Genomic DNA, 16,450 nt, shown 5'->3' on the forward strand with positions numbered 1-16,450 from the left:
AACCATTGCACAAAACAGGTAAGTATAACATACAATACAATACCTTTAAGGTTTGCCTAAACCACTTGCCATCCAGGCCAATTTTTACATTTTTCATATCACATTTTAAAAATCAGCATTTATTTTTCTAGAAAACCCCCCAAACATTATGAATTTCTGGAAACAAAAGCTCTGTAGAATAAAATGCTGGCAATTTTTTACATCGCACACAATTTTTGCACAGCTATTTATCAAATCCACATTTTCAGGAAAAAAATACATTTTTTTTTAAATGCATTTTAGTGCACACAAACACATCTTTTTGGTAAAATATAAAAGATGATACTGTGCCATGTAACTAGATACTAAACTTGTCAAAATTTAAAATTTTACTGGCATTAGAATTATTGCTCTTTCTCTTATGTTTATGGAAGTACCTCACATGTGGTGTAAACACCATTTACATATATGTGCAGGACCTACATGCACATTTGCATTTGCGCATGAGCATGATGGAACAGGGGTGGTTTATTTATTTTTTTTGTTTTATTTAAATACATTTTTACACTTTTTATTGTTATCATGTTGTTATTGTTAATTATGTTATTTATCACTTATGATAGATTGGGCAGTGACAGGTACTCTTTATGGAGCGACCAGGAGACTATTAGATCCTTGATCCCTCCTCTGCTTCATAAGCTACCAGGTCAAACCGAGATTGGTTTGATCAACTGCTTCCCTGGACATTATCAGCTAAATAAACAAGTAAACACACAACTAAAACAGGAAGTGAAAAAATCCTTGCCACTTCCAGCTTCCATCGCTTACAGAGGAGAGGGAGGAATGGATGTTTCTCCCTCTCCTCTGTGGGCAGTCAGACCGATAGCTTATAGCAGTCCTGGGCTTCCCAGTGAACCGAAGAGCATGGGAACTGTGGTGCATGGGGGGGGGGGGTCTCTTACGAGCCCTGTAAATGTGATCGGGTGGCTGTAGAGCATTGGTTCTCAACTCCTGTCCTCAGGACCCACTAACAGGCCAGGTTTGTAGGATAACTGACATACATCACAGGAGATATCATTTGCTGCTCAGTGATTGCAGTATTCTAGTCTGCATCTCCCCAAGGTAATACTGAAAATCGGGCCTGTTAGTGGGTCCTGAGGACAGGAGTTGAGAACCACTGCTGTAGAGCGTAAAGAGTGTAAAGCCCATCACAGCACTAAAGATGATACCAGGATCAGCCATGATCCTGGTATAACCATTTGTTCCTGAGGGCATATATAGGGCCTAAGGGCGGCAAGTGGTTAAAGCACAAGTAAAACTAAAATACAATTTCCCTGGATGCAAATGCAAGTGTAGCTAAAGTTACCTTCACTCCAAAGGTTCCATTCTTTGCTGGTGCTGCCATCTTCTGCTGTGTGTCAGTCCTCGGCCATCTTCAGTGGCCAGTGCGGGGTGACGTCACTCTTGTGCATGTGCAGGAGTCAGTCATCCTGGCACACAGTCCAGGCCAGTGGTGCAAGCTGAGTTGTGTATGTCCAGCTCAGTTTACATGCAGGAGAGGACAGCAAGCATGCAGGTAGGTGCATCTTATTGCAGAAAGGACATTGCATGTCTCTTCCACAGTAAAGAGCCTGTCTGCTCTGCTGATTGTGACAATGAAACTGTAGCTCCATTTTAATTACTTAGTCATTCCCGATATACATTTCAAAGAACCCATATAAGTACAAAACTTCAGATTTAGTAGAGTGATATTGGAGCTATAGGTGGAATCTGGTGGATTGAGTCAGTCTCTGGCTATTGTTTGTCATATGTCCTGGGTACTCCAACAATGAGAACTCTGCTGTAGTTCCTGACTGTTCCTGGACATCTAGGCAATTTAGGTTTTTCTGTTAACCTTTGAATGTTCCAACCACTCTTTTTGCATTTCCCAAAATATAAAAAAAATCCAGCAGAGTGGAAGCCCATTATAATGGCAGGGGTATGTGTGCAGACCAAGGAAGTACAGAGATCTTACCAGCGCATTTCTCCTAGCGATATTAAAAAAAAACTATCGGATGATTTGAGTTTGTCAAAAACGTAAATGTTAGTTGGGTAATATTACCTTTTTCAATATCTCTGAGGGCACTGTAAACTGTTCACAAGATGAACAATTATTGATTAATCCCTTATGCCCCGTACACACGGTCGGACATTGATCGGACATTCCAACAACAAAATCCTAGGATTTTTTCAGACGGATGTTGGCTCAAACTTGTCTTGCATACACACAAAGTTGTCGGAAAATCCGATCGTTCTGAACGCGGTGACGTAAAACACGTATGTCGGGACTCTAAACGGGGCTGTAGCCAATAGCTTTCATAAATTTAGTTATTCTGAGCATGCGTGGCACTTTCGGAATTGTGTACACACGATCGGAAATTCCGACAACGGATTTTGTTGTCGAAAAATTTTATAGCCTGCTCTCAAACTTTGTGTGTCGGATAATCCGATGGAAAATGTGTGATGGAGCCTACACACGGTCGGAATTTCCGACAACAAGGTCCTATCACACATTTTCCGTCGGAAAATCCGACCGTGTGTACGGGCCATAAGTGTGCTATATTGTTGTGGTGGTTATGCAGAGTTTCTTCAGACTGTCAGGAGATGGGGAAGAGAAGGATGAGAATTAGCGTTGCACCAATATCAGTGCTCTGATCTAAGTATTCTGACAGCGGGGAAGTCTTTCTGCTGTCAGAACACAATGACACAAAGCCAATACTAAGCATTTACATGAGTACTTGTACTCTTGCAAATGCTCCGATACTAAAAGCGATACTTTCAGACTCGGTTCACATATGCGCAGGAAATTTTTCTTTTTTTATATATATATTCTTTATTTTCAAAGAAACAGTGTTACAATTCTAAAAAAAAAAACAAGAAAAAACATCTCACAATCATAACATAGCATTTATCATGAAACTTGCCAATCCCATGGCTAACAAAATTTGCTATTAAAAATATTGCTATACTGTATTTCATGAAATTGTGTAATATCTTAATGCGATTACCCTGTAGACCACATAATTTCTCCTTTTATATTTTCCATAACCAAGTAGTGTCCTGGCTAAGACCAAAGAATAGAAAAACAAAGGATATAATAAAATAGCTACAATAAAATATAAAAAGGGAGAGAAGAAAGAAAGAAAAAAAAAAAAAAAAAAAAGGCCCCAAACACAATCGCCCATTTGCCCTTCTATTCCCTGTTAGCTAAACTCTACGGGGTATATTGGTAGTCCAATTACTGCTGAGAGGCTAGAGAGATTCTATCTGTTCCTTATAGATAAAATAAGGAGTCCAGACTTTCCAATATCTCTCCTTTTGCTCTTTCAGTATCATAGTAAGGCTTTCCATTTGTTGGATTTCTGTTACCCTGGTAAGCCAGTGTGATCTAGTTGGAGGGGTGGTACTCTTCCACAACGCCGGTATGCATGCCCTTGCTGCCTTAAGGAGGTGTTTTAGGAGTGAGTTTTTTGTATTTTTGAATAGATAGAGGGGTATCATGTAGTAAGAAAATTGCCGGGTTTTCCCCAAGGGATACAACTGTAATTGTTTTTACCGATTCAGCAACCATTATCCAAAACTCTTTTAGCTTTGGGCATTCCCAACAAACATTTGAAACCTGTGGGAACATCCGATGCAGTACAGCCGGTGTTCTGTACAATCTAGTAAGGATTTTATACCCTCCCTCTTGATACCTACTCGCCAATGATGCCTTATGTGCGAACAGTAAGATCCTGTCCTTCTGAGCCTGAGAAAATGTAACCCCTAAGTCCCTTTCCCACAATTGTAGGAAAGCGAGCTTTCAGCCTAATCAAGGAAGCATAGAAATGTGACAGTGAGTGTCTCAATGGTTCTCCCCTTAAGCATAGTTGTTCAAACACAGAAGGTGCACGTACTACAGTTGGCAACAATTGAAGGAACATACTAAGCTGTGCCCGTCAAAGAAAATCCAGGTCTATGAAGCTACGCTCCACCTCTCTGCTCGTCATCAGCTGATTACCTAATGAAAAATGTAAAATCTTACTAAAGCCCTGCTGTAGCAGGGCTACAAAGTAGGGGTCTTTTAGGCCCGGCTGGAAAGCCAGTGTACACAGAATTGGGGTTAAGGGGCTCGGATATGGCGATAATATTTTTCGTAATCCATACCATGGCTCCCACAGTTGGATGCACCATCACCCTTCATGAGATATCAGCATCTGCAAGCCATGGGAGACCTTCCAAAGGCAAAGCAATCATCACCTGCTCCATGTGGACCCAAGGCTTCTTATTTTGATGCATATGTAGAATAGTTCAATTCCAGTGGGGAAATTGGAGAAATCACCACATCCCTAATACGGCATAAGAATAGCAAACAAAAACTCTCTAGCGGGAGAGATAACTCCAAAAATGCATATGCAAGCAAGAAATATGTAAAATATATAATTAATTAATTAATAGTACAAATGTCTAAAAAGAGAATCAATATATAGAGAGTTTGTATCTCAAGTTTACAAGTACAATATACTGTAACCACATGAAATCATAAAAAAACACTTAGTTTACATCACGTTTGTGCAAGTGTATAGAGTGAAACTCTACACGTTTCAAGATTATGCATCATTCCTCTTCATCAGGAGAAAGTGGTAAGAAGATTTATGATATCTACAATTCAAAAAATACCAATAAGTACAGAATATATGCATACAACTGTTTGAAAAACAGAAAATTCCTTTATCTTTGTAGATTTAAGATTAAAGATTACAAACCATGTCCACTGACCAGTTATGTAGAAACAGTTGTATGCGTATATTCTGTACTTATTGGTATTTTTTGAATTGTAGATATCATAAATCTTCTCACCACTTGCTCCTGAAGAAGAGGAATGACGCATAATCTTGAAACGCGTAGAGTACAACTAAAGTAAACTAAGTGTTTTCAAAGCCTGATTTAGTCCAATTTTGTTTAGCAGTTCAGATGCGATTCCAATACGAATTGTAGTGTATGAGATTAGAAATCACACCTGAAGTGGACTTAATATCACACAAGACTTATAAGCACATATGTGATCAGGCTGTAAAAACTCACTAAAATGCACATGAAATGTGATGTAAAACTGATGGGAAACTGTCTCTGCAAGTGAAATCTGTGCGGTTTTCCCATCAGTTTTAATGCATGTTTGGTGTAAACAAGCCCTTAAAAATTGGGCACATAACACTAAAAATAGGTATCGGTAATTGGTATCAGCGAGTACTTGAGAAAAGTATCGGTACTGGCATCTGAGGCTCTGTTAGATACATTTCCATTCACTTCCAGTTCTGCTGACAAACTTTTTGCCAGACCAGTAGAGACAGAAAATCTGCAACAAGAACACAACAGAAATGCAGATCTAACAATGGTTCTGGCCTTTACCCCTCTGCAAAAAATGTGTTTCTATTTCTGTGTTTATTGATGTTGGATAGTTGCCCCCATTTCCTGTCTGGTAAAAGATTGTCAGCAAGACAGGAGGTGAGGGAAAATCTCTCCAACAATGCTCTAAATAGCAGTAGAAATCCAAAAGGGTTCTTACTTTTTTCCTACTCTTCCTAAAATAAAGAAAAAAAAAGTATTGACTGGACTTACACTTTACTATGAATCGTCTTAACAGTCAGCATTAAAATGCTTGTTTTAAATGTTTCTGTGCCCTGCGTAGTACTACAGCACAGGGACTGTCATTGGGGTTTTTTTACTAAATGCAAAGCCACTGTGCACTGCAAGTGCAGATGTAGATCTGAGGGGGACATGCAAGGAAAATAAAAAGACAGAATTTTTTGCTTGTACATGATTGGATGATAAAAATCAGCAGAGCTTCCCCTCATTTCAGATCTTCCTACAGTGATTGCACTTCCAGGTGCACTTGCAGTGCCCTTGTATTGCACAGTGGATTTGCGTTTAGTAAATCAACCCCACAGTGTTCCATTTTGTATTAATGTTTGTCTATGGGCCATTGTTCGTAGTTCTCTCTGTGGACTACAGAACTCCTCTCCCTAGGTTATCATGAAGAAGGGAGGTGTTTTGGAGTCTTAGCATACTTACTGTCTTAAGCTAGCAATTTGTGAAATTTAGTCCATTTTAAGCAGGGACCAGACATATTTCAATTTATGTGTATAGCAGAATATCTGCACTAACCCAAAAATATATATAATGACAAACTGGTGCAGCAGCTAAAAAATAGCCTGAATATTTAGCCAATAAATATGTGTAACAGATAAAGTGCACAACCAAATAACATACCTCCCTAAATAAAAAGGGAATTGGAACAAATGTGATAAAAACCATGTGATTAAGGCAAAGTAATAACGTTTAAAATAAAGCCCATAAAGTGCTTCAGTAGATACACATATGTTGAAGGACATTCAAAGGATCAGTCTGTTGCTCTCTTCATGAAAAACAATCAATCAGTGCCGCTTACCAGAGTTGTTGGATCTCAAGTTACAGAGATCAAAAAGGCTCACACAGGGGATTCGCTCAACCAAGGAATGCGCCTCCACGAGCTCATCCAATAAAGGGATCCTCTCTCCTACAGCGGGCTATCCAATGATATGATATTCCTCACAGCCATGGCAGTAACCCTCTCCAGGTGATCTCCAACAGTGCGATATACCATAAAGTAAAAAGAAGAGGCTCCTCTGCTGGCTCTTCCATCAATGTCTCCTCCATCCATCTGGCAGATCGGATGTCAGTCAGATGGAAATGGACAGGCAGTCCATTTCCATCCGACAGCCGATAGGTGACAGCAGGAGACATTGCTGGAAGAGCCAGCAGAGGAGCCATCTATCACAAATGTGTGGTTGGGGTAATCAGGTCAGTTTTTTTTTCAACCCACTGATTAAATGAAAACAAAAAATGACCCATGTATGGCCAGCTTTAGGGTGTCAACACCACTCCTCCATAGATAAGAGCATTCACATATTAGGACAGGGAATGTGTTACTAACAGGGCCATAAGATGGAAATAAAGGGAATTTTTTTTTTTTTTTTGTAAAAAAAAACTGTTGCAGACTCCACATATAAGGACTGATAAGCTGTAATTCAATAACTTTTTGTTTGTCGGTTTACATACACAGTAAGTTAAAGTGTACAATGATAAAAACTGTTATTTACTGACATGAAACTACAGTTTCTCTTCAAGGATACGTTGCCCTGTCTATAAATGTTCATCCTTTTTATCTCTAGATAAAATTAAAAATGTGAGAGTATGACTTGCCTTATGAGTCCTTTCTTTCTATTATCTAGGCGAAATCATCTACACTAAATTAGACAAGGCTGGCTGTAAATTCCATGCAGTTTGTGGCTTATCATGTCAAATGGAATGGTATGTAGGTGACTGTGGACCAACAACAGAATCTAACTCAGGAGAACCTTCTCCCACCAAAGGACTTGATACCCTCATACTGGATGCCCACTATACCAAACCCCCATTTACCAGACGGCCACGCAAAACGCCACCACCCCCAGCAGGAGGTGAAAGTCAAATAACAACAGATGAACCGAGTATTTCTTGGGAAATTGGTAAGTATAAGCTATGCTTCCATTTCATGCAATCTCCTCATGATCTCTTAATATAATGTTATAAAGTGGTGGTAAACTTAAAATGTTACTAAACCCAGGCATTCACTATATCTGGTCTCCCACAGTACACAAAACACGGAAATGCAATTATTTTAGTAAATATAAACTGCTAAATACCTTTTCTCATCAGCAGTATGAATTCTGTCAGTGTCTGGTTAAAGCATGTAGGAGGAGTTTTCATTCTACTCTGACTGTCATATGAGATTGCATGACTCCTGACCCTCTGTCTGTACAATGCTGATTGGCCCTGTGCCGATCACATGCACCCTCCCAAAAAGAAAAAAACCATAATGTACCAGTATGCAGTGCATACTAGTATATTATAACTTAAACTTGCTGGGGGGCATTTTTTTATTTACAGAAAGGCTTTTACTTTACTAAATATGGCTAAACAAATAAATACAGAGGTGCAGAATTATTGTTGTATTCTTTGATTCTGTTAAACCAAAGGGCTCAAAGCTGTTTACATAGTAAAGTGAATAAGGAGAAGATTTGCTTTACCTGGAATACTCAATCAGGCGCATGATAAATTAAAAGGAAAAAAAAAGTATTTTTTTTTTGTACATGATTACGTGACTAATGTGAACACAACTTTAGTTCATTCACTACGATAATTTAACATATACTTTACTAAATTAATGGTCTTTATCCCTTTAATAAATAAGGCTTAGTGAATCTTTCTTTCAGCCTAAAGCCCCTTTCACACTGGCAGAGTCCGCCAGCGGATCTTCCTGCTCAGCAGTGAACCTCTCCGCTGATCCTCACTGAACAGGCGGATGACAGGTCCGTGTCCGCTCTACATAGCCTGCTGTCACCTATCGGCTGTCAGATGGAAATGGACTGCCTGTCCATTTCCATCTGACTGACATCCGCTCCGCCAGATGGATGGGGAACGGATGTCGGCAGGTATCAATGTACACATGTTCATTGACATCCGACCACTCCATAGAGAGCAATGGATGGTCCCATATGTCCTCATGAAAAACGGACAGCTGGACCTGATCATTCCCTCCATGTGAAAGGGGCCTAAAACACGCAGTCAATGGCTTTTGCAAATTGATCTTTTTAGTACATATTCATTCAGGAGATATGTGGGTCAATGAATCTTATATTTTCTCATATAGTTATGTGATTGTCTTTGCATCTATCAGTAATGTACATATTCCAGACAGAGTAGTGGTCTATAACAACAGTATCACTATATCACCACATAAGCCAAACAAGGACGTAAATAGTACAGGATTCGCTTTTCATGTGTTATTAGTGAAAATCTATTTTTTCTGATGTATTTTAATAATATTCTGCAGGGTGTGAACCTTGTCAGTGCCTGATGCCAAATTGTGGAACAGGGCATCGTGTCGTATCTCGCTGGACTCCAGGTTCCTGCTGTGCCAACATTACTTGTGGTAGGGGTCTTCTTCTAGTTTTTATTTTTTAACACATTTTCCTTTTTTAGTGAGTGAAATAAGAATTAATGAACTGATTTCAGCAGTAACATTTTTGTTTTACATAGTTGTGATATTTGATACGAGATAAGATATTTGTATAATGTCTTCAGTCATACATCTACAATCTTTATCTGACACTAGTTTATATTTTGAAATAGCCCACCATTATTTCTCTTTAAAAACCAAAGTAGAAATATAAGCTATATACCATGGAGAGTTAAACATAAGAAATAAATTGTACTATTTTTTTTTTTGCAGAGCCCGATTCTGTTTGTGTAGTGGATAATGTAATATATCAGGTATTCATTTTATTTTATTTTAATACATTTATTTTGTTTAAAGCTAAACTTTAGACAGAGGAAAAAGGCACACATTAAGGCAGCTCCATAATCATTAATATGTTTCATGTAATATGTTCATCATTAAATGTATTTCCATAAGCAGTCAGTGTAAGTACTTACATTTTGGATTTGGATGAAGTAGCACAAGAAGTTGATTAGTTTGCTGACAAGAAGCATACTGATAGCTAGAGAAAGCAGAGTGACAGAGAGATTAGCTCATCACTGTGCTGCTTCTCCTTTCGCTGTCCAGGCACAGGCTGGAGGGCAGGTCCAAGACAACCCGGGCTCAGAGGAAGTGATTTGAAAAATACTGGCCATTAGACTAGATTGAGGACATTCTAACCTTGTTTTATGGCCCCTAAGCTACTTTCTCTTGTTATATACCCTATGAAAACTGCACGAAGATAGAAGAATTAGTATCCACCCATTGTTTCCTTTGGGTATAGGTTGTCAGGAATGTTCATAATTCAGAGGAATGGAGTTTGGTGACCATAGGTGGGGTATATTACTAGGAGGTAGTGGGGCTTTTATTTATTTTGTTATTTTTTATTTTTTTGAGGTACGCGATAGAACACAATACTATGACATGTCATCACTTTATGAAAATATCCATTGGTAGAAATATGCAAAATGCCTACAGACATTAATTAATTAATGCCTACAGGCAAAGTACGCCATCAATGAAATGCAACAATAATAAAAACCACATTGATATGATCAAACTAAAGTCCAAGGGCCACCACACCCTTAGAAAAACCTTATTGCATTGTAGCATATGAGGACAGTGCTAACATGTCCATACTAAGAAGGTGGTACATGGGGCATTTTTTAAAGTACATGGACATAATGTACAAAAGTCTTTCTATTGGAAAATAAAGTGTACATGCAATGGATTATCATGAGATGCTGTTTTTTTAAACATATACACCAGCATGGAGACGATGCAGTGGGGAAACAAGGTATACCTACTTGCAGTGGAAAACCATATTTAGATTATATATTGGTTTATTTATGTGTTTGAAATGGCAACTGCCTGAGATGCTCATAGCAGTTACCCAGTTTGAAAATATAGAATGAATTACGCAATTAGTTGCTGCGGGGCAGCATAATGTTAACCACTTTGATAATGTATCCCAAGTGCTCTTTATAAAGAACAACAAAACACTTGAAATAAATTAAGACATAACATGACCATTATTTTATTTTTCTTTCATCAATCTTTTCCTAGCGTGGCTCTCTCATCCCACAACCCAAGAATTCATGCCAGAAATGTGAGTGTGCCAAGGATGAAGTTGATGAATCTGGCTTTTATGCTGTCAAATGTGAGAAGATCAAATGTGATAAGACCTGTGAAGAGGTAGGTTGTCAATAATGCAGCCAGTAATCAACCAAATTGCAGCTTAAAGTGGTTGTAAACCTCAGACATGAAATATAACCAAAGGATATCATGGTGTGTACTTGTCCGAGCCCTGACAGCAACCTATATAGGAGGATTTCTTTAAGTTCTGTGTTTCACCTGGGGCCAGTCACTTCACTGGGTATATGGAAGGCTTTACAACCACTTCAGTTCTATCTGTCATTCTATCTTTTTTCATTGACCCATGCTTCTGCTTCTTCCTGCTGATATTCTCTCCTAAATGATCTTGGCAGAACCATCTTGCTGTAGTGCACCTATGGTACCATCACATCTACATAGACAAGTAACAGTGCATGGAATTGGCAAGAGACCCTTCAATTTTACTACACCTCGGTATATAGACAAGACAAAAGCACTGGTTGGCATACTTCAAACAGTAAATCATGACATGGTTTACCACTACCTGATCTCTGTTCACATTACCAGTTTCCTAGTATTTAGTTGTTTGTAACCTTAATTAAAACTGTTCAGATCACAATATATAACATACTGTATTAATACATTTTTAGTATTGGCCTTGCCTTGGCAGAACTACTGATATGCAAAAGAATGTCTCTTCAGTGACTGACATTTTCACAAATTGTTCTTGGACTACATTACATTGTTAACAGCACACCTAAGCAGGAGCATGGTAGGCAGAGAAGGTGTTACAACATTAAGTAAAATGAACTCTTATTGCTTTAGATATTCATTGTGCCTAGTAAACTATTGATTCAATGTTGGAAAGTAGTTTGCTTTTTCTAACTGAACCTTCATTTTGTGGTGTTTCCCTTAGGGATACAGATATGTTGAAAAGGAAGGAGAATGCTGTGGCCAGTGTGTACCAAAACAATGCACAATGAAGAAAGAGAAGCGTGACAAAAAGAAAGAAGCTGAAGGAAAGGAGTCTGGGGAAGGAATCCAAGGAGAGAAAGGAGAGGAGGGACCAAAAGGAAAAGAAGAACAGAAAGAAGAAGGACAGAAAGGAAAAGAAGGAGAGAAAGGAAAGGAAGGACAGAAAGACAAAGAAGGACAGAAAGGAAAAGAAGGGAAAGAAGGAAAAGAGGGAGAGGAAGGACAGAAAGAAAAAGAAGGACAAGAAGAAAAAGAAGGAGATGAAGGACAGAAAGGAAAGGAAGGACAGAAAGGAAAAGAAGGAGAGAAAGGAAAAGAAGGGCAAGAAGGAAAAGAGGGAGAGGAAGGACAGAAAGAAAAAGAAGGACAAGAAGAAAAAGAAGGAGATGAAGGACAGAAAGGAAAGGAAGGACAGAAAGGAAAAGAAGGACAAGAAGCTAAAGAAGGACAAGGAGAAGAAGGACAGGAAGGAAAAGAAGGACAGGAAGGACAAGAAGGAGAAGGACAAAAGGGAGAAGACAAGGAAGAAGATGATGAAGTTAGGATTAACGTAAGTCCGAATACAAAAATTAAGTTCCTGGAATGTTATCCTAACGGGCATATACCTGTGTGCTACTTACAAATTGCAGACATGTAAAAGAGATTAGCTTGAAGTATAGTCTGTGCTAATATTGTAAACCTCTTGTTTCTACGCATAGTGCATCATTAAGAGCATAGATGCAGCTATATTTGCTTATTTCATACACCCACCCTGCTTTCTGCTTCACAGTTCTACACAATGGTTGTGTTGTATCGCTACTTTTCACAAAGCAGGCCAGGCCTGTGGTATGAATTTATTAAAGGAATAGAAAAAAGATGAATGTTCGCTCAGTAAAATTTAGCTGTCTTAAGCCGGCCATACATGGATTGAAATTTGGCCAGTTCAGAGGGGACTGCACAAGATTTGATCCATGTATGGGCAGGCTGATTGTAACCCTGTCGATCCATTGATTGGCTTGGGTACAACCAGCCTGTCCAATTTTTTTACATGCTAATGTAATGTCTAATAGCTGCTAGCAGTACTCATCTATGGCCTGCTTTAGTTCCAATAGACAAACTCCTATGTTTTTTTTTTAATTCCCTTGCACATGAATAGAATTGCATAGTACACCTTATTTACTGGACTGATGAATAATGATTTTGCAGAGGGAACAGTCTATTCTGTTTAAATTAAGCCCAAATAATTCAGCTCTCAAAATACGATGCACTCCCTTTGTGGCTAATATCTTGTCTCAACAGTTAGTAAGCAGAAAAGGAGACTGATTGTATGGGCCAATCTATGTACCTTAGCTACTAATCTGCAAATCTCTACATTGTATGCAATACCAAAAATATGTAAAGATATGTAAAAATTAGAAATTCACATTAAAAGTTACTTTAAGATATAGACAGCAGTAATTGCTAAAACTGTGATCACAAAAATTTAAAATGTTTTCTTTTGAACTTTTGCCAACCATAATAGATGCATAGTGGAGAACAACAGACACAAGTTGTTGAAGTACATTACTTACAAAGACAACAATGTTTAGTGTCAGTATCTTCAATGCCAGTTTTCTTTATACTTCCAGTTAGGAAAAACAAATGACATCAGTGTAAGTTATTTTATGAAAGCATGACTTTTCGTTCATTTGTAGATTGGAGATACTTATCGTCCTGAGGGCAGCACTTGTGTCTACTATGAGTGTGATGAAGATGAAGACGGCAACCCTGTTTTAACTAAAGTGAAGAAAGTTTGCCAAGAGCTGGATATTTCCAAATGTGAAGAGGTACTTTTTGGATTCTTTTTCAATAAATTACTGTTGTTGGGCCGGCATTTACTTCCCATCTCAAGTCTGGAAACATATGTACTGTAGGTGCTATGAAGCCTGAGGTGTTATTGGACTGATAAGGGTATCCAGACAATGATTATTATGCAGTGAGCATATATAAAATCATAAAAATGCAGTCTGTTAAGTGTTTGTAAGATAAGTTCCGAAAAACAAAGCAAACTTTTTATTAGCCTACTGATGCAAAAGAAGACTGTACATTCCTTGATCAACAACAAATATTGTACACAGAGATGCATTACACAGTACGACAAAGTTGTGAGTCCACAATGTGTTTACTAATCGATAAAACACACTATTTATAATGTTTCCATCTGTAGATGGAGGGAAAATATGCAATTCTTGAAGAACATTTAGAGCTGTCCCAGACACATTAAACCCACCCCAGCTTAGAAGAGTTAACCCTTCAGTAACCTTGCGTGTGTGATCTGCTTCATTCACCTATATAGCTATGGCCGTATTTTTTAGGTATTTTGTTGCTAATTATGGAAAGATCAGTAACTATCATTTGTGTAGGAAAAAAAATAACTGTTTTGCACCCTGTCATACCCTCCATACTATTCTTCTATACATGTTCCAGGCTATGCATCAGATATCAGCTGTTCTTTGCTTAAAACAAGCATGGACACTGCACAGAGAATGTGGTTATTTGCTAAGTAAGATCGCAACCATGCCTGTACAAATCACTACAGTTTACAGGACCTGCTTATTCTTTTACTACTTAAAAACAGAAGTGTCAGAAGTTGCATTTGCAAATAAGTGTGTATGTTGTGCTCTGGATCATGTGGTGCTACATCACATATTTCTAAAAGCAGGTACCACCTGCTAGTTACATATCTCTAGCATCTTGAAATGCACCTGCATCACAGATGCTTTGCAGTGGCCAATGTAAACCAGCCCTAAATACGATATGACTATTTTGCCCTAGGACACTTCCATTATGTATGATGTCATCTTTACCTTAGGTTACTTTCATTTTAAATGCATTAAAAACAAACTGTAAAGAAAAGATTGGATGAGATGGTTTCAGTCTGCTTTTTTATTTATACCTACAGGTAAGCCTATAATAAGGCTCACCTGTAAGTGCATTAAGTATCTCCTAAACGTGCACCGTTTAAGAGATATATAATTTAGTAGTAGCCGGTGATGCCACCGGCGCATGTGCACTGCGCTCTCAATGGACGCATGCCATATATTGTGAGAGCTGTGCTGCGGCTATTACTCCCGTGTGCATGTGCAGGAGTGATGTAATTGCAGCTTAGCCATTTAAATGGCTGGAGCTCTTGAACCCAGAAGGAAGACCAGATGATAATGGAAACCCTGTCAGTGGTGACAGCGTGCTGCTGGAGGGCTATGTTTTAAGGTAAGTCTGTCATAATGTGCTAAAATGCGATCCTGCAGGGGCCCTTTTTTGGGGGGTTTATTGCCACTTTAATATACTTACTATTTACTGCAAATAATACTTTAGACCAGTAACTCGCAGCAACCCATCAGATTTCAGCTTTGTCCTGGTCTGATCTGAGCAGAGTAAATTCTGATTGTTAGTTATTGGAACTACTGTTTGTTTATTGTGCATCTTTTTTAATAAGCAATCATGTCTTTTCTATAGGGCACAGTTACATCCGATGAGGATGGATGCTGTCAGACTTGTACACCTAAAACAGGTACGCCAGAAATGCCCATACGAATCCTTTTTATTCATTGTATAAGTTTTAATTTTATATTCCCTGTATGCAAATTAGCCTCTTCCTGTTCCTTTCCCGTCGACATCACACCTCTAGTATACTAATTAGTCTTATACCAGTAGGACCCCTACTCTAGTATACACATTGGGCTTTCCCCAGTGTGATCCCTACTCCAGCACACACATTGGGCTTTCCCCAGTGTGATCCCTACTCCAGCACACACACACACATATTAGTTAGCCTTGCCCCTGTATCCTCACTCCAGAACCCCCAATCTTCAGCTTCCTTTCCTCACTCTGCAGCCATATACTCCCAGCACACAAATATCATATTGAGCACTGTCCATGTCCTCCCTAAACATATTGCACACTGCCCAGGTACACAATCTGCAGGATGAGCACCCAGAGTGAAGCTCAAATCAAAAGCAATCTGCCCCCCCCCCCCCCCCCTTTAGAAGTTGTATAATTGCTTCTCAGTAACTGCAGTGTGTAAGTAGTCCAGATTTGTGTTTATGTATGTTAGGACAGCCTTTGGTCTTTCTCCTGGCCCCAGCACATACATCAATTCCTAATATCCATACCAACACTTAGTAGTCCCTCCAATACACAGACCTGTCTAGCTGCTCTACACCAGCAGGGTGTGAGCATGAGCCCAACAGTGCACCATTTGCAGTCTATGTACATTAACGCCTCAGTGACCAGTCTACAGTGTATGTGCATTAACCGCTCAGTGATCAGCTGTCCCAGATACGCTAAACCTACCCCCAGCTTAGAAGACTTTAGTAACCTTATGTGTGTGATCTGCTTCATTCACCTGTATGACTATGACCATATTTTTTAGGTATTTTGTTGCTAAAGAAAAGATCAGTAATCAATATTTGTTAAGCAAAAAATGAACTATTCTGCACACTTTCTTACTCTCCACACTATTCTTCTATACATACTGCCTGTTTCAATACCCTTCCATATCCTCTGTACTACTCCCACCCCCCAACCCCCCGGAAATACCCTTTGCATTCCTTTGTAAATACTGCTAGTTGTCTTACAATGCGTACTTTCCTCCTGCATATATTTACCCCTGGCAAACCCAGGTTACTCTTGTCCTGCACAAATTGCCTCCCATTATACAGCCTGCGGTCCATTTCTGTGCATACTGCCTTTTGTCATAACCTCTGCACTGTTCTCCTGAACATACTACCCTCTGTCATACCCAGCATACTCCTCCCCTGCATATACTGCCCGCTAAGAGATTTCTGT

The 16,450-nt window shown here is 39.0% G+C and overlaps 1 protein-coding gene and 1 long non-coding RNA gene across 7 annotated transcripts in view; one reads left to right on the top strand and one right to left on the bottom strand.

The window, feature by feature from the left end:
- Window positions 1-16,450, top strand: part of LOC141112196 (uncharacterized) — an 85,935-nt gene that overhangs the window by 64,819 nt on the left and 4,666 nt on the right. For all 4 annotated transcript variants that reach the window (XM_073604785.1, XM_073604787.1, XM_073604786.1 and 1 more), the window contains 7 exons: window positions 7,269-7,544; window positions 8,912-9,010; window positions 9,311-9,351; window positions 10,622-10,750; window positions 11,586-12,194; window positions 13,318-13,449; window positions 15,119-15,173. In XM_073604785.1, coding sequence (XP_073460886.1) covers window positions 7,269-7,544; window positions 8,912-9,010; window positions 9,311-9,351; window positions 10,622-10,750; window positions 11,586-12,194; window positions 13,318-13,449; window positions 15,119-15,173 — 1,341 coding nt within the window. The remainder of the gene's footprint in view (window positions 1-7,268; window positions 7,545-8,911; window positions 9,011-9,310; window positions 9,352-10,621; window positions 10,751-11,585; window positions 12,195-13,317; window positions 13,450-15,118; window positions 15,174-16,450) is intronic.
- Window positions 1-16,450, bottom strand: part of LOC141112198 (uncharacterized) — a 271,699-nt gene that overhangs the window by 16,467 nt on the left and 238,782 nt on the right. The window lies entirely within an intron of this gene.

This window comes from Aquarana catesbeiana, linkage group LG11 (genome assembly GCF_042186555.1).
Source record: "Aquarana catesbeiana isolate 2022-GZ linkage group LG11, ASM4218655v1, whole genome shotgun sequence".
Classification (NCBI taxonomy): Eukaryota; Metazoa; Chordata; class Amphibia; order Anura; family Ranidae; genus Aquarana; species Aquarana catesbeiana.